Source organism: Artibeus jamaicensis, unplaced genomic scaffold (assembly GCF_021234435.1).
Source record: "Artibeus jamaicensis isolate MK-2021 breed Jamaican fruit bat unplaced genomic scaffold, CSHL_Jam_final scaffold_1964, whole genome shotgun sequence".
Classification (NCBI taxonomy): Eukaryota; Metazoa; Chordata; class Mammalia; order Chiroptera; family Phyllostomidae; genus Artibeus; species Artibeus jamaicensis.
In genome coordinates, this window is record NW_026522030.1 from 38,460,145 (window position 1) to 38,483,275 (window position 23,131).

At 42.1% G+C, this 23,131-nt stretch overlaps 1 protein-coding gene across 2 annotated transcripts in view; it reads right to left on the reverse strand.

Moving 5' to 3' along the window:
* Nucleotides 1-23,131, reverse strand: part of PIP5K1B (phosphatidylinositol-4-phosphate 5-kinase type 1 beta) — a 333,854-nt gene that overhangs the window by 142,721 nt on the left and 168,002 nt on the right. For both annotated transcript variants that reach the window (XM_053656318.1, XM_053656317.1), the window contains exon 4: nt 11,110-11,240. In XM_053656318.1, coding sequence (XP_053512293.1) covers nt 11,110-11,240 — 131 coding nt within the window. The remainder of the gene's footprint in view (nt 1-11,109; nt 11,241-23,131) is intronic.

The window sequence follows — 23,131 nt, forward strand, 5'->3', positions numbered from 1 at the left end:
AGAGAACATTTCACCTATCAGATTGACAAAAATCCAAAATGTGGGGACAGCCCAAGGGAAATCGGCACTCTGAAACATTATTACTGGGAAAGTAAATTGAGACTCTACCTACAGAGACTATTTTCACAACTTGCCAACTTTATAACTATACATAACTCTCTGATACAGCAAATGCATGCTTATAATGTATGTCACAGATACAGGAACATAAGCACAAAATGACACGCGCACCAGCTCATTCATTACAGCCTTGTTTGTGAGGATGAAGGGTTGGGAACGACCCGGGTGGTTCTCACTAGAGACAGGTCAAATTAATTATGTTTCAGCCACATACTGGAATACTAGGCAGATATAAAAAAACAAACCATAAGAACTGTAGGCTGTAACGACACAGCAAGACCTACAGAATAAGTGAAAGAAGCTTGATAAGGCCCTGTGTGTGGCATGCCGCCATTTGTACACAAAAGGAAAGGAAATATTTTTGGCAGGTATAGGCATAAAATAAATCCCTGAAGGATAAACATGCCCCTAGTAACAGTGACAAGTGGGACTGGACAGTGGCTGAAAAAGGCAAAGGGACCAAGGGGACACTTTCCACAGTCTTCCTGTTAAAAGTGTCAAGAGGACAAACCCTTCCATGTATCACTATTTACAACATTAAAACATTTTTAAAAGTCAGGGTTCAAAGCTATAACCTTACACACATACACATGACTCAAAACAGAGCGCTGCACGCTCAGTACCATAGCAGAAGTGGGTGCTTCTGCATATTGAGCTGCTCCAGTGAGCAACAAATAGCAGCTTGGCATGAGTGAAGCTCTGCTGAAGGAAATGAAAATTAATGGGACTGTTGACCCCAGCTGGAGTTTGTCAGGAGTACAGCGCACAAGAGCAGAATCAAACAGCAGTTGCAGTGAGGATCAGCCATCAGAGACCAACCTGGGTTTTCTGAGGTCACGCACTGGCAGACCTGCTGGTTGCAGGTGCAGGTGCGGGTGCTGGCCGACAGCTACCCAACACAGGCTCCTCAGCATGGGTTTAAAATGCTTAGCTCAGCCCTGGCTGGTGAGCTCAGTGGATTAAGTGCCGGCCCATGAACCAAGGGGTTGCTGGTTCAATCCCCAGACAGGGCACACGCCTGGGTTGTAGTCCAGGTCCCCAGTTGGGGGTGCACAAGAGGCAACCATACAATGATGTTTCTCTCCCTCTCTTTCTCTCCTCCTTTTCCTCTCTCTAAATAAATGGGATCTTTAAAAAATGCTTAGCTAAGGTGGTTGAACACAACTGCAGTACACATGAGTTCGCTGGCCGGTGGCAGGGTCCCACTGAGGACTCTCGCGGGCTCTCCTTGCCTGAGCTTGGGTTGGGTGGTCCACATCAGGAGGGTACAGCCAGCACCTAGGTGAACCCACAAAACCATCTGCAGAAGGGCTGACTTCCCCACAAGTTAAGATTTACACCATGTTTCTTCAATGATTTTATGTTCTATAGTTTGAGGGAACCAAAAATCCATTCTCCTCTCTTGGCATAAAATAGAGGCTTTGGAAATTTCAGCTGTGAGGTTCTCAGTGTTGGTTCTAGGTGTCTGAATCCCATGGGCCAGTAAAATTTCAACAATAAAAATTTGGAGGTCAACATGAAATTTCCAACTTTATGTTACTAAGTAAGAACCTATGCAATTAAGGAAACTCACAGTACTATCCCTATCAAGTTAACAAAAGAAAGGGTATGTTAATGCCATAAAAGCAGGAAAAACTTTAAATAAAGAACAGTACTTTCCGTACCTTGTCCTTTTCTCTCATTTCATTTTGATATTCATCTTTTCTGAGCAGTGTTCCATGTTTAAGGCTAAAGTCAGTGCTCATTTTAAGTCCAAAAATACACATTTCTTAATGGTAACGGATGTTTAGAATCACACAGTGTTGACACTTGAGGAAGCATTAGCCGCCACCTGAGATTTCCCATACAGCAGATAAAGAAATCCCGGTCCAGGGAGGGAAAGTAATGGCCTAACTTGGTCAGGAGCAAACGAGATTGGGAAACTGGATCCACGCCGGAGCAGCAGAAAAGTCACACGCGGGCAGGTGCACCTTAACTTAAACTTAAATTCCTCTGTTAGTCTCCCCTTTCAGGATCCAGTCACAGGCTCCGGGGCCCCAATACCCCCAGTCGCTCTTCTGCTCTTCCGTGGGACCCTCACACTGCAGCACAGGTGGGCCGATGTTGCTTAGCCCAAAGCTGGTCTCGCGTGTGTGCACTGTGAACACCTCAGCTTTGTGTCTGTGGTCTCACAGCCTGATAACTAAGTGCTCTTTCTGATGGCATGGGTGGAGAGATTTGTGCTAAGCAAAGGAGTGAAACTAATTAAGCATCTCTAGGACTCTCAAGGGGTTCACTTTTGGAGCTAAGACCCAGAGCTTTGACGTTTTAGAAGCAGCATTTTATATATGGTGAGCTTCCTTGATTTCAAATGGTAACAGTAGTGGGGTTGGGCCTCTTGAGGAAACAAGTGAGTCAGCAACTCCTCGGTGACAGATGTGGCCTGAGAGGTTGGCTTAAGCAATTATGGAGGCCGAGAAGTTCCATGATGCCCGCTGGAGGCCCACGAAGGCTGGTACTATGATCCCAGTCCAAACCCGAAGGTGTGAGAACCAGAGGAGACAATGGTTAAGTTCTGGTTCAAGTCTGAAGGCCCAAGGCTCAGGACAGCTGATGTCTGAGGGCAGGAGCTGATGAACGTCTCAGCTGAGAGTGAATGAGCCCTTTGGACACGTTTTGTTCTCTAGTGAGGCCCTCAGCGGAATGGATCACGCCTATCTGAAATAGCAAGGTGATTTCCTTTTCTCAGTCTACTGACTCAAATGCTAATTTCTACTGGAAACACCCTTCTGAACAACCCAGACACACTGTTTTAGGAGCTCTCTGGGCATCCCATAGCCAGTCAATGTGACTCCCAAAATGAACCATCTCAGCAAGCAAGACCACACATCCCATGAGGCGGGACAGTGAGGGGTGCTTTGTCCTACTGGACAGACGGTGATACTGAGTCTGAGAAAACTTAAGTGGCAATACAGTCGGACAGTGACCCTCCCCCAGTTCAACAATGAACTAGTGCTGGCACCCAGGCAGGTCACGGTCTGCAGAGGCAGCCTGGGGCATCAGTAACTGCCTCTGTCAGTTCAGGCAAGGTGGGGATTCTTCGGTTCTCACATATGGAGTGGAAATGGGTCCTCTCTTCTGCCAAATTAGAAAGTGCTCTTGAATGGAACAATAAAGCAAAACAGAAGACACCCTCCTTGCCGATGCCAACCTCCCTCTGCGGAGCTGCCCCGTGCGACAGGACATGGCATCATCTTTGGAGGCTAAACGGCTGACAGCAGTCTTTAGAAGTCAGTAGCTGAAAATCACTTCAATTCCAAAATAAAATAATGCATTTACTGTACACTTGTGCTATCAAGTAGTTATCGCCATACCAGGAAATTGTGCTTTGAAGGCAATTTCAACTAAGTTAAAATGTTAGTTAATATTCAGGACATGCAATGAGCCTTTTATTTTGAGCTAAAAGAAAAGGCATGTAACTTTTATTGATAGAAAATCAGTCTCTCCCCATCCCCAATACATACACTGAGCAAATATTTAAGGAGTTTTGACCTGACCGGACATATTATTGGCTCGCACAGTGACAGCCACATATTTCGCCTCATCCTGAGAGGGACATTGTGACAATGTCGTGTTCTACCCACAGACTCATAAAACTTGGTGCAGAGTGTCTGTACAGATCAGGGGTTGGCGACCTTTTCCGAGTCTCTGTTGCAGCTCCTCACCTCTGCTGTGGTGGCAGAGGAGCGGCCACAGGTAATATGCACGTGGCTGGACGTGGCTGTGTTCCAATTAAACGTGTACAAAAAGAAGTAAAGAGCTGAATTTGTGCTGTGGGTTGTAGTGTGCTGACCCCACGGTAGAGATACAATTCTCAGATGTGTTTATGCGGGCATTCCTTGCAATTCAGGTAGTTGGCTAGCGTGTCCAAACCATATCTAGCATTGACATCTGGCAACACTTACGCAAACCTTTAACATGTACTTTTGCCTGTCATTTAGGCAAACATTTTACCCTCACAGTGGTTCTGTGGAAGTCCCTCCCCCAGTGAGGGCACTCGCTCGCTATTGGAATAAACCCTGAACAGCACGTTCATCCATCAGAAACACAGGCAGTCCATCTTCTGCGATGATCCTTGCAGCGAGATCGAGTCTGGTTTACAAGCAAGGCGATGAAAATGCAGGAGAATTTCTATAAATTCTTCAGTTAAATGACTATCCTTGAAGTGTCCAGACTTGTCACTTTTACTGCCAGCATTCAAACCATATTTCCTGTCCCAGAGCAGCAGTGATGCGGCCGCCCGCAGGGGAGCCAGGGATGGCAGAGCTGCTTGTCAAGGGCCAGCGAGGAAGACTTAGGTTTGTAATTCTAAGGTGAAAGCTGGATACTTCTGATTAAGAACAGCAGAAATGCTGTTCCTGTGCTTCACTGCCACAATGTAGGGAAAACAAAACTTTGGAGCCTGCCACTCCTAAATTTAAATCCTGGCTCTACCATTTATTGGTTGTATGGCTTGGTATTAAGCTACTTACTATCTCAGGACCTTAGTTAATTTATATGTAAAAAATTTTTTTTTTGGTAAAGATGAATGGTAATAATAACAATTTAATATTATACATTATATCGCATAAATACTATACCAATAGAACTTTGCTTGGTTCATAGTTGGTACTTACACACTTTATTGCAACTCTGTTGCAATAAATAACTAAACACAGTGCAAACACTGAGACAGCCTTCCCTCATAATCCCACCTGCACATGCACCTTTATCTACAACCTTGAGTTTATGATTGCAGCACAGACTTTGGGGTCAAAATATTAAGATATGATCACGGTTCTCTACACATTTACTTTGTAATTTTGGAAGGCTATGGAACCAGACCATTGAAAGGGCTTTTAGATCATTCTGCAAATCTTAATCAGGTCCAGAGCTTTTTCCATCCATAAAAGGAAATCATCTCTAGAAGAAATAACAGCTAAAAATAACGTCCACCATTTTTGAATAAATAAATAAAAAATAACACAATACATTTGGTTGCTAAGGGAAACAGACTTTGTAGCTTCACTGCAGTAATAATGAAAACATTACAAGGCACCCTAAGCAATTAGTTCTCTCTACAATCCGGATGGCCTCGCTAAATGTTAAAGCCACCAGAGGCTTCAGACTGTTTCACTTGTTTACAAGAACCAGTCCACCCCACTTTCCCTCATGCTCTTCCCCGGGCAAGTATGAAAATACGGGTGGGTGGGGGGAGTATCATTTGGCAGCTTCACTGAGGTCTAACTGGCATATGATAATTCTGTCACGTGCACACCCCAGAGAAACCATTACCATGACACTGAATTTATTCATCGCTTTTGGTGGTATTTTGATTGCTTATGGTAAGAAGGAAACGAAGTAAGTCCTCACTTAACATCACTGATAGGTTCTTGGAACTGCTGAGAAATGACGTATAGCAAAACAAATTTTACCATAGGCTAATTGATAGAAACAAGAGTTAAGTTCCTATGGTCAATTAATCTATGACAAGGAGGCGAGAATAGACAATGATGGTGAAGACAGTCTTTTCAACAAATGGTGTTGGGAGGACTGGAAATATATATGCAAAAAATGAGACTAGACTGCTTTCTTACACCATGTATAAGGGTAAATTTAAAATGGATTAAAGACTTATATGTAAGACTTGAAATCATAAAACTCCTAGGAGAAAAACATAGGCAGTAAATTCTTTGACATTATTCTTAGCAATACTTTTTGAATGTGTTTCCCTAGGCAAGAAAAACAAAAGAAAAATAAATAGGACTATATCAGACTAAAAATGTGTGCACAGTAAAAGAAACCATGAACAAAACAAAAAGACAATCTGCTGAATGGGAGAAAGTATTTTCCAATGATACATCCAATAAGGGGTTACTATCCAAAATACATAAGGAAATCATACAACTCAGCACTAAAACAATCTGATTAAAAAATGGGCAGTGGACCTGAATAAACATGAAATCATATGCAACATCACTAATCGCCAGAGAAATGCAAATCCAAACCACAGTTAGTTATCATCTCACACCTGTCGGAAGGGCTGTCATCAATAAATCAACAAACAAGTAAGTTGGCAAGAATGTGGAGAAAAGGGAACTCATGTGCACTGCTGGTAGGATTGTTAATAAAGTAGTGCAGCCATTATAAAAAATGGTATGGAGGTTCCTCAAAAAATTTAAAAAGGAACTACCATACGACCCAGCAATAACACTGCTCGCTATTTATGTGAAGAAATCCAAAACACTAACCCAAAAAGATACATGCATCCCTATGTTCACTGCAGCCTTATTTATAATAACCAAGATATAGGAGCAACCTAGTATTCATCAAAGATGAGTGGATAAAGAAGATGTGGTATATACACACATGGTATATTACTCAGCCATAAAAAAACACGGAATCTTGCTGTTTGAGACAACATGGATGGACCCGGGGAGTATTGTGCTAAGTGAAATAAGTCAGTCAGAGAAAGACAAATACCATATGATTTTATTTATATGTTGAATCAAAAAAAAATAAAACAAAAACTCATATATAGGGAGAGAACAATTTGATGATAGCTAGATGGGAGGAGTTTGGGGAGATGGGTGAAAAAGGTGAAAGGATTAAGAAGTACAAATTGGTAGTTAACAGAATACTTACAGCGATGTAAAATACAGCATAGGGAATATAGTAAATAATGTTCTAGTAATTATGTATGAAGTCAGATGGGTACTAGATTTATTGGGATGATCATGTCGTAAGTTATATAAATAATGTAGTCTAATCACTACGTTGCAAGCCTGAAACTAATATAATATTGCATGTCAACTGTAATTGAAAAATAAATTGTAAAAGAAGATAGGGCCTATGAAGACCTTATTTATGTGCTCCTTATAAAATATCTCAGTGTCATGTATAATTTAGTTGCTAAATAAATATAACTCTGATATTTAAGATTAATTTTAAAATCACTTGAAATTTCATTAGTTGTAAGAATCATGTTATAAGTTTAAGAACAAAATTTGTATTTACTTTTATTTTTTTGTTATTTTATTTTAATTGTTGTTCAAATACAGTTTTCTGCTTCCTGCCCCCATCCCAGCCCACCCCCTCGGCCCTTCCCACCTCCCTCCCATTTCCACCCTGACTTGTCATTGGGTATTTACTTTCCTTTAAAATGGGAAGTAATGTGCTAGGTCTGTGGTTCTCCAACTTTTACGTGTTTTGAATCATCTCAAGGGATTATTGCAATAAATTTCCTGGATCCCACCTCCAGTGTTTCTTTTTTTTTTATGACAAATTTTTGTTTGTTTATTTATTTACTTATTTAAAGATTTTATGTATTTATCTTTAGAGGGGAAGGGGGGAAGGGTAGAAGGAGAGGGACATCAAAGTATGGTTGCCTTTCGTGCGTCCCCTGCTGGGAACCGGCCTGCAACCCAAGCATGTGCCCTGACTGGGAATCGAACCGCGATCGTGTGGTTCGCAGGCCTGAGCTCAAACCACTGAGCTATACCAGCCAGGGCCCAGTGTTTCTGATTCAGGTGATTTAGGGTGAAGCCCAGGAACCTGAATTTCTAACAAGTTCCAAGTCATGCTGATATTGAAGGTCTTGGGACTACATGTTGGGCTACACTTTCCCCAGTGCCTGTCAATGGTTCGCTCTGCTGATTGGACATGTAAGTAGAAGAGATCAGGAAGGCAGGGGCACCCTGCCCTTCTTTATAACCATCTTTAGCTCTAATGGCTCCCACCACCCTGACCTCACTGCCAGAGCCATCCCCAAAAAGGCCTCCATTACTTTTTCTTTGTAGATGAAGCAAAAAGTAAGGTTGGCATGTCTGGGAGGAGGCCCTGGAGACCATGAGGGCTAGAACACCCTGAAAACACATCTATAGGAATTATGAGTCTAACATCAATATGAAAAGATTAAGATAAGATCATGGCCTCCTAATTTTAAAGAGAAAAAATGTGGTTAATGCATATATTTTGGAATGATAAACAGACTGTTAAAACACTGAACAATTTCCAGCTATAGAAGATAGAGTAGTGTCATGAGCAAAGAGAATTGTATCTTAGGTGATGGAACTGTCCATTCATTTTCTGCACGAAAACTGGTTCGTGCACCTGCTAAAGGACCCTAGAGAAGCAAACTTCAAAAATCCTGACAGATAAACTTTATTCTTCAGCCAAGAGCCTTTGCATGAAAATGAGGCTGCCTGGATTCATAGCTGACTTCCATTTCCTTACAGGCTCCTTTGTGACTGCAGGGGCGCAGTCACTTAAAGGCTTTATTTCTGGGCAGTTGACAGTGGACATACAAATAAATGTTAAGTAGCATTTCTCTGGAGATTAAAAAATAATAAGGCAATGAGAATACTAAGAATAAAAGTGTCACCCCTGCCACTGTCACACAAGTCCAGTAATATACAGCATTTTCCACATGTCTCTGGGCCCTCTGTACATCCTCCTTGGAGAAGTGTCTGTTCAGGTCCTTTGCCTGTTTTTTAATTGGATTGTTTGTCTTCCTGGTGTGGAGTCACGTGAGTTCTTTATATATCTTGGAGATTAAACTCTTCTCCAATGTATCATTGGCAAGTATGTTCTCCTATATAGTGGGTTCCATTTTGATTTTATTTTTTTTAAATAAACAAATCAAGATATTTTTATTTATTCTTAATAAATATATGGAAATCAGAACAAGTCTTTTTTCTATTATGTAGATTTTAATTTTTTTCACACTATTTCTAGGTCTTGTTTCAAAATTTGTAAATTGATGGGATTATCAGGTAAATTTTTTAAATTGTTGTGCCAGTACAGTTTTCTCCATTCTCCCACCACTACTTCCTGTGCTCCACCCACCCCCACCTCCCACCCTTAATCCTACCCCCCCCACCACTTTGGCTTTGTCTATGACGGTTTCTTTAGTTGCGCAGAAACTTTTTGACTTGCTGTAGTCCCATTTATTCATTTTCTCCTTTGTTTCCAGTGCCTTAGGAGACATGTTGGCAAAAATATTCCTACATAAGATATCTGAGATTTTACTGCCTATGGTTTCCTCTAGGATTTTTATGGTATTGTGCCATAGACATATGGAAAAATGCTCAACATCACTAGTCATCAGAAAGATGCAAATGAGACATGACCTCGAACCTGCCAAAATGGCTATCGTCAATAAATCAACAACCAACCAAGTGCTGGTGAGGATGTGGAGAAAAAGGAACCCTAGTGCATTGCTGGTGGGAATGCAGACTGGTGCAGCCACTGTGGAAAATAGTATGGAGATACCTCACAAAATTAAAAATGGAACTGCCTTTTGACTCAGTGATTCTATTTCTGGGAATATGTCCAAAGAAGCCCAAACTACCAATTCAAAAAAATACAAGCACCTCTATGTTCATAGTGTTATTTGCAATTGCCAAGATTTGGAAGCAGCCTAAGTACCCATCAGTAAATGAGTTGATCATTAAACTGTGGTACATTTGCATAATGGAATACTACATGACAGCAAAAAAGAAGGAATTCTTGCCCTTTTAAGACAGCATGGATGGAACTGGAAATTATTATGCTAAGTGAAATAAACAAGTCAATGAAAGACAAACACCATATGATTTCACTTCTAACTGGAATCTGATGAACAAAATAAATTAACAAGCAAAATAGTATCAGAGGCACAGAAACGTGAAACAGACTGACAGCTGTTAAGAGGGGAGGAGGGAGGGGACTCCTCCCCCCTGTTAAGTGGGAATGGTTGAAAGAAGGTGAAGGGATTATTCAAACAACATGTGTGAATGACCCATGGACATGAACAGTGGTGAGGGGATTGACTGTGGGAATGGGGGGGTGAGCTGGGGGGAGAAGGCAAAGGGGAAACTTGGGACAACTGTAACAGCATAATCAATTAAAAAAAAGAATAAAATAAATAAATAATCAGAAAAAATAAGTCCAGTAATAACAAAAGTGACTCATTTTGAAGACATTTTAAAAAATAAATGTGTCTGACAAATCAATCCTCAGAGTCCCAAACACAAAATAATTACCTCCAACCTCCCAACATGAATTTTTTCTCTGTTAGAGCATTTTCTGTATTTGCTAGACCATGAATAAACATATTTAGGTAAAAGCAGAGATATTATATTAAGAAAATAGATTGTATTTAGAATCAAACGTGTATATAAAGACATCCTGTCAGTAGTGGTGACATTTCCAATTTAACCGTAATTACTTTTCTTCCTATGCTACGCTCGTACTAGAGTTAAATGAATGTTTATTTACTTTATTTTGGTAAAGTAGACATAACACAAAGCTTACTACGTTACCCATTTTTATGTATACAGTGCTGCAGAACTGAGTACATTTACAGTGCGTAACCATCATCATTATCCAGTCTCAGATTTATTTGTCGAACTGATTTTTCCCTCCACAATCAATAAAGTTAGGTATATTTAGGCAACTTGGGTGATTTTGCAAATACGGTATCAAAATACTGGGATTCTCATAAGGTTTCTTGAGGAAAGCTAAGTTGAAAGAGCTAAGTTTAAAAGGGAGCTATAAGAGTGAACACAGGTGGAGGGGCCTAAGGCTCCCCACCTTCCGCAGCCCATCTTTTAACTTAGGTGTAACAACAACCTAGCACCAGCTGCTGCTTCTTGGATGCCCTTTTAATCTAAGTCCATGCACGCATCACTCTCTAATGACTGCACTCTTTCCCACTGAATCTCAAAGTCTTTCTCCATATGGTCTTTCAGGCTTTATCACAACTAATTACAGCTGGCTCACTGGATGAACCCTATTTACCATCTCCACGTAAAAAATGCAAGCCACCTGATGCAACAGACGGTAATCTGCTGGGTTGCTTTGGGCCTGCTAAAGGTCCAGCATGTACATCAGTACGTTGCACATGCACTGGCAGAAAAGTCTTCAATGTGGGGATGTAGCAAGGAAGGTTCTAGAGCATGGAAATCATCACACACACAAAAGTCTTACCTGGGCAGGAACACACTTTCCACCACGTAGAAGTCTTGCATGAGAACATCTCGGTCTGGCTTGGAAGTGAGATTACCCACAGTGTACCCAATTCCCAGCTGGATAGCACCCTTGATAGCAGATGATGCAGTCTGCAAAGCAAACACGGGTCTCAGAATTAGCCTCCATGGTCAGGCCTGTTCAATGTCACCAGCAGCAAAACAGGAGTTAGACTTTCTTTGTTGTTCCTAAGCAATGAGGACACTGGGTTTGGGAAAATGACAGGCTGCTTCTTCTGATGGGGAATTGATCTCAAATGTTAATGACCTGTCTTGTCATGCAGTTGTTTTTGTGGTAATCTTTCCTACCAATGTTTTTTTAAAAAATATATTTTATTGATTATGCCATTACAGTTGTTCTATTTCCCCCCTTCATTCCCCTCCACCCTGCACACCCCCTCCCTCACCATTCCCCCCCTTTAGTTTATGACCACGTGTCTCAAGTTCTTTACATTCTATATTTCCCCTACTATCCTACCAATGTTTTTAAGGGCAAATTATAGTCCCAAATCTCCATCTTTCTTTCCCTTGTAACTCAGAAACTTGGTAAACACTTTCAATATGTAGCATCATAGTTTATAGCAAAAGATAAATGGTGCACTCATTTTTTAAGCAAAAATCAGGAGTCCTATAATAAATCTATGGATCAGGAAGAATGTTTTATCTTCATAAAAAATGAGAACAAAAATAATTTAAGTCTTCGGAATACACAAAATTTAATTTGGAAGTTGCTTACTAATATTGCCACGGATGCACAATCAGAATTCCCTACACTGATCTGTGATGAAACACAGCATTGGATCACCAGTGTTTCCAATTCACTATGTTTCCAAATTCATTCATAATTAAATTGACATAATGTTAACTGGGGAATTATTGTCACGTATATATGTATATGTGGTGTATATACATGCGTATATATGTAAATATGTATAAATGTGTATATGTGTATTTTTAACTAATATAATAGAGGATATAGAAAAAACAATTTAGGAAAATTTGAATGCATTCTTCTTAATGTGTAAAGTCTGTCATATTTTTACACCTTGCTGTGCCTAATGTAGTACCACATATACAGAGAAATCTAAATAAACCCTTAAATCTGTGGTTCCCAATCAAGCATATTTGGCATCACCTGAAGCCACTTTCTGGTTGTCCTAACTAGGGCTGCTGGTGTTACCAGTGGCTTCTGGTGGGTGGAGGCCAGGGATGGTGCTATACATCCTACGGTGCACAGAACACTTTCTAATCACAAAGAATTCTCAGGCCCAACTATCAACAGTGCTGAGGTTAAGAAACCCTCACTTAAATGAATATAATTAAAATCATCTGTTTTGTAAAACAAGCCTTTCTTTTTGAGTTAACATTTTTACTTTGCAACCCCACCCTGGCCAATATATGCTTTATTCTTTATTTTTTCACACTTTCAACATCAAGGAACATATTTCTCTTTTAGAAAAAGATGCATCCTCTTGATTAGACCATACATAGCACACGGTTTGGGGACAACTTCTACCTTTTCTAGTGGTCTCTCTCATTTCTTCACTGACTTCTCATTCTATTTCTTATAATTGCAGTGTCCCTAAAAGTCTGATCCTTGACCTTCAGATTCCCTTATTATGTAGATAATCAATGTATGGCTTCAAAAACTGTATCTATGCACATTGCTCTCAGACCATTTAAACCTATTTGGATGCTGTTCTATCATCACACATACAGTATATATGAAACCAAACTAATATTTTACAACTTTCCCACCCCACCCCTAAGACTGGTTTCTTTTCCCAAGGCACTGTAATCCTTAGTCACCCGAGGCCGAAACTCAAACAAATTGCATCTAGCTCAGTAAACACCTGTCACCTGAAATGGCCACAATCGATCAGTACTGCTCAGTCACCTCCACTATCCCTTTCCCATGCAATAGTCATTTAATTGATTTGCTTACTGCACTGCAAATACCACATAGTCTTTAGTCTGAGGACAACCATTCACTACTTGCCCTCTTCCCTGCAGGAGGTAGAAAGATGCTTGGTGGTTTTCTTTTTTCACAGGCCTTTTACATAAGATTACAGAGCAGCAAGACAGCAAAAAACCAAGACTCGAGCCCACATAGTGCAATGAGTGCTAAAAAACAAAACATTTGCTATTTTAATACTCCTCCTCTGAGCTCTGCAATACCCCCAATTGGCATCGGTGACCTTTTGTACCAACAGCTCTGACTTGACATGATTTTCTTCATTTTAAGCTCACATAAAAATTCAAAGGGCATCTCTCCTCCTAGCCACCACTCAGAGCAGTATGGCACACGATGTGACATCGGTACTTTTCCAGAGGACCCGGCCCCAAAACATTCTGTTCCAGACCTATCAACAGATTCACAGGCTCTCCAAGTGTGCTTTTCCCTCCCCACACCCCACCTAATTCTGCTTTCCAGACTACCTGTACTTTTGCTTAATTCAGTCATTTACCACTTCTTGGACTGACACACCTGTCAAACAGATGGAGTACCCAAGTCCTTGTTGCCCGCCACCTCCCGGCAATAGAAGGCAGGCAAGGTTGTAGGAGTCTGTATCTGGTGTTTTCAAACTTTAGGAAGCATGAGGGTCACTGGGACACAGACTGAAGGCAAAACTGTGGAGACAGTAAAAACATCAGTGGTTGCCAGGGGTGGGGGGAGGGGAGGGATCGATAGAACACAGAAGATTTCCAGGGCCAGGAAAATACTCTGTAGGATACTATAATGGTGGATACATATCATTTTACATTTGTCTAAACCCATGGAGTGTACAACGCCAAAAGTAACTCTGATGTGAACTACATACTTTGGGTGATTAGGACATGTTAATGCAGGTTCAGCAGTTGTAACGAATGCGCTGTTCTGGTGGGGCATATTGAGGGTGAGGGCGTCGGTGTGTGTACAGAAGGTACATGGGAATTCTCTGTATCCTCCTCTCAGTTTTTCTGTTAACTTACACTACTCTAAAAAAAAAAAAAAGGTCTTAAAAATGTTAATGGGCATTGAAAACCAAAACTAAAACCAAAAGCAAAACCAAAAAAACAGACTGATAGATTATAGCCCAGAACTTCTAATTGAGGAGGGCTGGGTGAGGCTCAAGAATTTGTTCTTGCTCTAAAACAATCTTTCTCCTATGGTATGAGGTTGCCTTTGAGTCCCTGAAGGAATATGATTTTAGAAAGGACCCTGCTGTCATCTGTTTAGTTAAAACAAAAAGCAAACTTGTAATACAATCACTTTTGCCTTCAGGCTCCTTAAAATCTGAGAGCTCCGATGGAGAAATAATAGAAATTGCAAAAAACTGAATCCTTTTTGAGTATTTGTACCAGGCACTGGATGGATATTACCAGAATTATTATCACAATCCATCATAATCAAAGCACATACTTATATAGTAGTTACTATAGATGACAGGAACTGTCTTAGGCGCTTTTGGGGATACACAGTCTTTTATCCTCATAACGACCCTGTGACATAGGTACTATTATTACCTCTATTTTACTGACTCAGGAAACTTTGGTCACTTCCACGAGCGCACTCAGTGGAGGCGGAGGTGGGACTCGCACCCAGGCAGTCTGGCTCGGAGTCCGAGTTATGGACAGGCACACTGCTGCCTCTGTCAGAATCTCTAAACTCATTGACCCCTTTCAAGGACCCTACAAATTAGCAGCAGTCACACCCATTTTGCAGGTGGGGGATTTAAGGCCAGCAATTCTAAGTGACTCACCCTGGTCACATTGCTAGAGTGTGGCAGAGTCTGGCTGCAAAGCCCACGCTGCTCTCACACTGATTTTTCTAAAATGAGCCCAGCTAGAATCAAAGTTGGAAGTTCTCTTTAAAGTGTGTTTGACCTCAGCAAAAGTAGCAGTTTTGTGGGAGCCATTCCTTTTCATGACACAGAGATAGAATATTTTATTTGCTTCTAATCATATACAACCATAGGTGAACCCATGGGCTGTATATGTAAACCACTTGGTAACCCTGTATAAACACCAATAACAGGAGGAGGTATAAACACAAGGAAGTATTTTGCTACCACAGGAGGAACGATACCTTGAGGTTTCTTTCTCCCTGTCTCTGTGTAGAGTTAAATGCTCTAGCCTTGGTGTATCTGGGTGTAGTTAAAAACCATCTTGTCTACTGCAAGGCCATGTCTGGTTGTGTTCACTAGGGCATGTGGCTTCCTGAGTGACAGGAGGAGAGGTCCCATCACCTGACTTTTTCCCACTGGACAGTAGGCACACAGCAGCAGGTAGGAGATGCTGTAGCATTTTCTACCACAACCATTCCTGAGCAAGATGGGCTTTAAGACTGAACAGCTGAAACGCTCCCTGGAGTGTCTCTGATTAGCAGATGAGGAAGTCCTGGTGATGACAAAGAACCTTCTGTGTACTGCTTTAGGTGGTGGCTCTTCTAGAACCAGCAGTTGTTTCCCTGTGAACGCTGGGCTAGTAGCCCTCTCCTCCTTTCTGGGGACTCCCACCAGCAGACTAGCAAGTCTGCAGGGCGTCAGCAGCTTCAGTCAGAGACACACACACACACACACACACACACACACACACAAAAAACACACCTCTCCCTCTCCCTCTCTCTCTCTCTCTCTCAGCCCTTACAATTGCCCCTGCATGGCTTTGTGTAGGCTCTCAAGTGCTGAAACATGGTTATTTTTCTAACTCCAAAGGGGGCCCTTTGACTCCTTTAAAACATACAGCTCTAAATTTCAGAACACAGCAAAAACAGTCTATTTTTGATTCAGGATTTTTGAAGGGCTAAGTGAAGGCAACAAGCCTGGATACTAGAAAAAAAAAATCTCTAAAACATTTGATGCTTGGATAGAGAACCATATAATATCACCAAAGCAAATCACAAACATGAACCCAAACTTGTTCAAGGAAGACAAGTAATAGTAAGAGGAAAATTAATGCCAGGTTACATCTGTGTAATACATTATGTTTTTGCGAGCACTATTTTTTTAATGATGGCATTTGATCATGACAGTTGTTACATAGGTAGGGTTTGTAAGGCACAGTTTACAGATAACGAAACTGCGGCTCTGGGAGAGTAACTTGATCTAAGTCCCTTACAGAGGCAGGAAAGAGGGTGGTAGAAGGCCCGGTTCCGTGCTCCCCCACTGCACCCTGCACTAGCTGTCTGTCCTCGGAGGAGATGAACCTGACTGAAGCTGAGAAGTACTTGAACAATAAGATAATGATGACAGTAACAATAAGACTAAAAGTCTATGTATACCTGCTGTTAGGGAAGTAATGATCCCAGCAACAGTAAGATTTTAATAACCTTCCCTTTGTTACAGGAAACTCCTTTTCTACAGCACAATGCCCATGAAATTAGATCACTTAATATGCCATCTGGTATCACTGCCTTTAAGAGGAAGTATTAAATATTTTATGTCAACAGCATTTTTCATCCCTAAGGTGTTCTGATGAGCTAATTATAAGATTACAGCCAATATATATGTTGCCAGACTGTTTTTTCCCCCCAAAAGTAAAGATATAGTTGCTGCCACTGCCTGGCTTGAAACCCTCTAAGGGTCCCTAGTATCCTCCCTGTAGGATTAAGACCAAATCCCTTGGCCCAACGTGAAGCCCATCTTACTACTTCCTGCCTCCCACTGACTCCTGCATCCTTGAATAAAAAAGATCCCAAACACACATTCTCCTTTGAGCAAACTGACCTTACAGATCCATGAACCTCTAACAACTGCATATGAAATTTTCTGCTTGTGTATATTTGTCCCAAGAAGGGGGGGGGGAGACCCAATGCTTTCTCTTTTACTCAGAAGGTTCATTTCTCCCAAAACACAGATCTAAGAGTCTAATGATTAGTTAGAGATGTTCATTCACAAGGCACCTTAGACTAAACCATAAAAAAGGGGCTCAGTAACACCTTTTAAAAGCAAAAGGAGGCCATCCTTGTCCAGCCAGGGAAAGACCTACCCCTCGCCTTCATTTCCATAGCTCAAGTTCAGCTCCAGCTTCTCCCTCCTGACTCTGAATTTATACTCAAAAAAGAAGGCACAGACTTGTCCCCAGGATGGAATTCAGGAGAAAGAGGAACAGACTGCATGAAACTGGTTGCAGGACTCTGGCAATGAGATAGTTTGCTGGCAGGCAAGCCTAATGCCATGGAAATGGAAGTGAGACTGCATCTGGCCTTCATGTTCATCAAACCAGTTCTCTGGTCCCTCCTTGCATTAGTTTCCTAGGGCTGCTGTAACAAATTACCGCACACACTGTGTCTTTAAACAACAGAAACTTAGTATCTTACAGTTTGGGAGGTCAGAAGTCCTAAAATCAAGGTGCTGGCAGGATGAATTCTCCCAGAGGCTCTAGAGGAGGATCCGTTTCCTCGCCCTTTCAAGCCTCTGGAGTTCACATTTCTCGATGTGTGGCCCCGTCCTCCACCTTCAACGGAAACAACCTCCTCAAATCTATATCTGTCTCTCAGCTCAGCTTTTATTAACACATCCCATTCTGACCCTGACACTCCTGCCTCCCGCCTCCCTGGTATAAGGGCCCTCGTGATTACACTGGATCCACCTGGATAATCCGCCCCCCCACTCGCCCTGCCTTGAGATCCTTAACTGAAAACACCTGCAAATTCCTGTTAACCAGGTAAGGGGATATAGTCACAGGTTCTAGGGATGAGGACTCAGAAAATTTGGGGCTCCATTATTCTGTACACCACACCCTTCTATTTCAAGGCTGACACCAGCACTTTCCCAGCATTGCCCCAGGCAAAGAGAAGAGCACCTCTCAGAACTCCATTCCCTCAGATGCTGTTCATTCTTTTAACAAGGATCTGAGAATTTTCTGTGAGCTCGGCATTGTGCTAGGTGTTGGGGAAAGCATGAACCAAAAAAGGGACGTGGTTCTGGGTCTCATGGGTGTTTCTAGTCTAGTGGGGGAGAGAGACTAAACAAACAAAGGTAGAGATACACAGTGACAATGTTGTCAGGGACATAAACAACAGGGTGATGGGACTGAGGTCAAAAGGGTGAAGATCCACTTTGAATGTTGGACTTAGGAGAGGTCCACCTGGGGAGTGATGTGCAGCCTGGAACTTGACAGGTGAGTATGGGCCGATAGGTACATTGTATCAACAAAGGCTGACTGTGTACCCATCACGTGCCAGGCATTCTTCCACATATTGGGGATATAGGAATGACCTGGCCAGAATCCTTGCCCTCAAAGAATTGAGAGTTACATTAGGAGGGTAGGGGAGTTGGTTTTGAGGCATAGAGAAGCAGCAGTTCAGGGACCTGAGAGCAAAGCATTGTGGGTAAACTACAGTGAGTAACAGGGAGAGCATCGTAACCAGAGGCTGGAAAGACAGGAGGGTCTAGACCTGGGTCTTGCAGGCCATGTTCAAGGTTTGATGTGTTTCAATGAGGAACTGCATTCTAATGTGGCTGCTGTGTAGAGAACAGATTGGAGGGGCTTTGTGAGGGAAAGCGGACAGGAGGCAGTCGTAGTGGTTTCATATTGAGATGTGGATGGCTGAGAGTCGTGGGATGAGCAGGGAGATGGAAGAGTTGAATTTGAGAGAGATACTTCGCAAGGAGATAAACGGGACTTGCTATGAGCTAGAAGTGAGAGAGAAGCACTGAAATGCTTCCTGGTGTTTTCCCTGAGCAATTGAGAGGGCTGAGGTTGCTTTACTGAGTTGGGGAGACAAGGAGGAACATGTTTTTGGGGGGAAGATTAAGAGTCCCATTTGGGATGCCAATGAGACATCCAAATGGAGCCATCGAGCTACAAGTCTGGAGATTAGAACAGAGATTTGGAATGAAAATCTGAATTTGTGTTTTTAGCATATAAATGGTATTGAAAACCAAAGAGCTGGATGAGTAAACTAAAAAGAGTGGGGAATGTTCTAGAAGGGCCCTGAGCACAGTCAACATTTCAAGATTAGACAGAAAAATGAGAACCTTTGGAGGAGATTTAGGAGTGACCACATGAGTGGGAAGAAAATTAGAAAAACATGGATTCAGAAAAAAACAAGAAAAGAGAATTTGAAGAAAGGAGTGACAACCATCCCAATGAGTGGCTCTTCCATGTGATAATATGAATGTTACAAGTTGATGGAAAATCAACAGGTATGCATTAAATTGGCTAAATATTCTTTTTAAAAATATTTTTATTTTATTGATTATGCCATTACATTTGTTCTATTTCCCCCCCTTCATTCCCCTCCACCCTGCACACCCTGCCCCCACCATTCCCCCCCTTTAGTTTATGACCATGTGTCTCAAGTTCTTTAGATTCTATATTTCCCATACTATTCTTACCCTCTCCCCTATCTATTTTCTATCTATGGTCTATTCTACTTATTTTCTGTACCTTCCCCCTCCTCCTTCTCCCACTCCCCTGTTGCTAACCCTTCATGAGATCTTCATTTCTATGGTTCTTCTCCTGATCTAGCTGTCCCTTTAGTTTGCTTTCGTTTTAGGTGTGGTTGTTAATAACTGTGAGTTTGCTGTCCTTTCGCCGTTCATCTTTTTTATCTTCTTTTTCTTAGGTAAGTCCCTTTAACATTTCATATAATAATGGCTTGGTGATGATGAACTTCTTGAACTTGATCTTATCTGAGAAGCACTTTATCTGTCCTTCCATTCTAAATGAAAGCTTTGCTGGATAGGGCAATCTTGGTTGTAGGTCTTCGGTTTTCATGACTTGGAATACTTCTTTCCAGCCCCTTCTTGTCTGTAAGGTCTCTTTTGAGAAATCCACTGACAGTCTGATGGGAAGGCCTTTGTAGGTGACTGTCCCCTTATCTCTTGCTGCTTCTAGGATTCTCTCCTTCATTTTAATCTTGACTAATGTAATGCTGATGTACCTTGGTGTGTTCCTTCTTGGGTCCAAGTTCTTTGAAACTCTCTGAGCTTCTTGGATTTCCTTTGCCAGATTGGGGAAGTTCTCCTTTACTATTTGTTCAAATAAGGTTTCCACTGGTGGCTGTTCCTCTTCCCCTTCTGGTGCCCCTATAATTTGGATGTTGGAACATTTAAAGATATCCTGGAGGTTCCTTAGCCCCTCCTCATTTTCTTGAATTCTTGTTTCTTGATATTTTTCTGTTTGGTCATTTTTTCCTTCCTTCTGGTCCACTCCCTTGATTTGAGTCCCAGTTTCCTTTCCATCACTATTGGTCTCCTGTGCATTTCCCTTCATTTCAATTGTTTAGCCTTCATATGTTCCTCTAATTTGTGGCTAAAATCAACCAGTTCTGTGAGCATCCTGATCACCAGTGTTTTGAACTGTGCCTTTGATAGGTTGGCAATTTCTTGTTCGCTTAGATTTATAGGCTCTGGGGCTCTGAGTTGTTCTTGAGCCATGTTTTGATCTGTTTGTGCCTGTTACATTTGAGAAAAGGTGCCTTAGGTGTTCACCAGGGCGGGGCCTCCCAGGTCTCTGGTTTGTGAAGCTGTAAGTGGGGGTGGGGTCAGAGAGGGAGCAATGGCGGTCATCTCAGCTCCCTCCCGCCCAGTCTGCCTTGCTGCACACCCCCCCTCCATTTATCTGCGCACAAATGAACGAACGTGGTCAGCTTGCTGCCCTGCGCCCAGCCAGCGGCCTTGTGCCTCCCCTGGGTCTGTCTGTGGCTATCCCGCACTTGGGATCCTTGCCCTTGGCTGTCTGTGTGCCGCCCGTGTTGGGGGATCTTTTTTGCCCGACCCGCTCTGCTGCTGGCTTTGCCCCTCACTTGTTTAGCTGAGCAGTTGGTTGTTGTCAGACTCCGTATTGTTCGATTTTCTGTGGCTTGGCTGCATTTATTGTTGTTAAAACTGTTGTTTTTAGATTTGGTTGTGCGAGGAGGCAGTGTTTCCACCTACGCCTCCATCTTGGCGGAAGTCCTAAATTTGCTAAATATTCTTTTCTCATTCATACCATTAATTCATACATTAAGTCCAAGCCTAGATCTAGAATATTTGACAAAAAATATTTGATAAATAAACTCTAGTCAAATTATAGCTTCATTTAACTATGTTTTTAACATGTTCAATGTCTTTAAGATATTGTTTAAAAAGTAGAATATAAAATCATAAAGAAAAAGTTCATTATTCTGAACAAGAAAAAGTTACAAATGTATCAATACACATCCACAGAGGAAAAGAAGACAGGAAGGAAGTATATTTAAGTATGATGATTATATTGGGTGATTTTTATTTTCACGACTCGCACCTCTCAGATTTCCCAAATTTTGTGTTATACGTAAGAAAAGAAAAGAAATATCCTCCAGTGAAGGTACTGTTACTATGTTCATGAGGACATTCTGAGGGATGACAAAGGCATGTTAGGGATGGGTTCATCTTTTTATCTTACTTTCTTTTCGGTCAGGGCCTCCATGCTAGAAAGCCACGTGCCTGTTACATTCCTATGAAGTGCAATCCCGATCAACCCTGATCAACTTTATTTTTGTCTCCCACTGTCCCTCTAAATTTAGTCCAGGCTTCGATCACCCCCTTCCCACAGATGAAATTTAGGGCAGAGCTAGGACAGTTCTGGTGACTCTCCAGATAAAAGATCTTCTCCTCATTTCTACTCTCAGGTCATTTAAAACAGTCTTGGATAGGAGTAGGATTTGTCTAGACCACTTACAACAAAACTTTAAATATACTTTCAGTAGCCATCCCCCTACACTGCCCCAGACGGCCTGGCACAAGCTGGCCGCCAGCAGTGGGAAGGGCTGGGGGCTTTCTCCTCTTTTTGACTGCTTGCTGAAGGGGAAGGAAAGGTCTTACCAGACAAATACAGTTAGGATGTCTCCAGCACTCCAAAGACTCCCCGTGTGTGTGCATGTCTGTCTCTGTGGGATGCTTTCTGATCTGCAGTTACCCCTGCACATGGCAGTTGCGTTCTCCCCTTCAGGGGGAGAACACCTCCCTGACTGCTTGTTGCATGTGTTCTTCCAGGCCTCAGAGGTGACCACTAATCAGCTTAATCTCCATCTCTGTGCCTTCAACTGGTCACAGATCATTTATCCTGAAACTCTGGGAATCAACAAGCAGTGCCCAGCCCCAAATTCCCCGAGAACTCCCTTTTAGTCCTGCCACTATCAGAGCAGCTGGCACACAATTCTCTTGTTCTTCCAATTTCCCAGAAAATACCACAGCCTACTGCATCCTCCAGGCTCCAGCGAATACATATCACATTCCAGAGTGGTCTTCCTGAAGCCCCCTTCCCTAGGCTGGACAGGGAGGACAGACGCTCTTATGGGAATTACTCAGGACATACCAACAACTCTCCAGAATTCCTTTTCAGTCTCCCTATCTCACAGCAGACCAGCCAAGCTATTTCACAGACCTGGGTGATCACTAAACTGGACTTAGTCCCATTCCTACCCTAAATTCTTCATGGTGGGCTGGCACCTGACCTTGCAATGTGATTAAAATTCTTCCACCCTTTCAGTTTATAGTGTTCTAGACTGAGTCACAGGTCCCGCTGAGAACATGAGGTTTGGGTCAGCTTCATTAACTTCTTGCTCACTGTGTTCCCTTCCACCTGCCACATGACTCATTTCAGGCTTTTAAAAAAAAAACCAAAAAACAAAAACCTATCTCCCAGCATAAAAACTTTCACTGTTTTTGACTTTTAGTAGAAATGAATCTAAATTCCTTGCTTGACCAACTTCAAGATTTTGTGCAATTTAATTCCTGCTAATGCTAACTGCAATAATAAACAAATCCTAAAGGCTAACTTCCGTAAAAAACATGCCACTGGAAGTGGAGGTCTAGATGCACACAGGTTTGTTTCTCAATCAGGAATAGCGCACTGTGGGTATCCCAGATTGGTGTGCTTTCCTCTCTTTGGTGGTATCATGCACCCTTGTGGTGATGTCCCCTAGGGTCTCAAGGTCCTCCAAGTGCAGTCGGCTGATAGGAGAAGCAGTCATGGGGGAGAAACACCCACTGCCCACTTCTTACCACCTTTGCCGAAAGTCGCAATGCAGG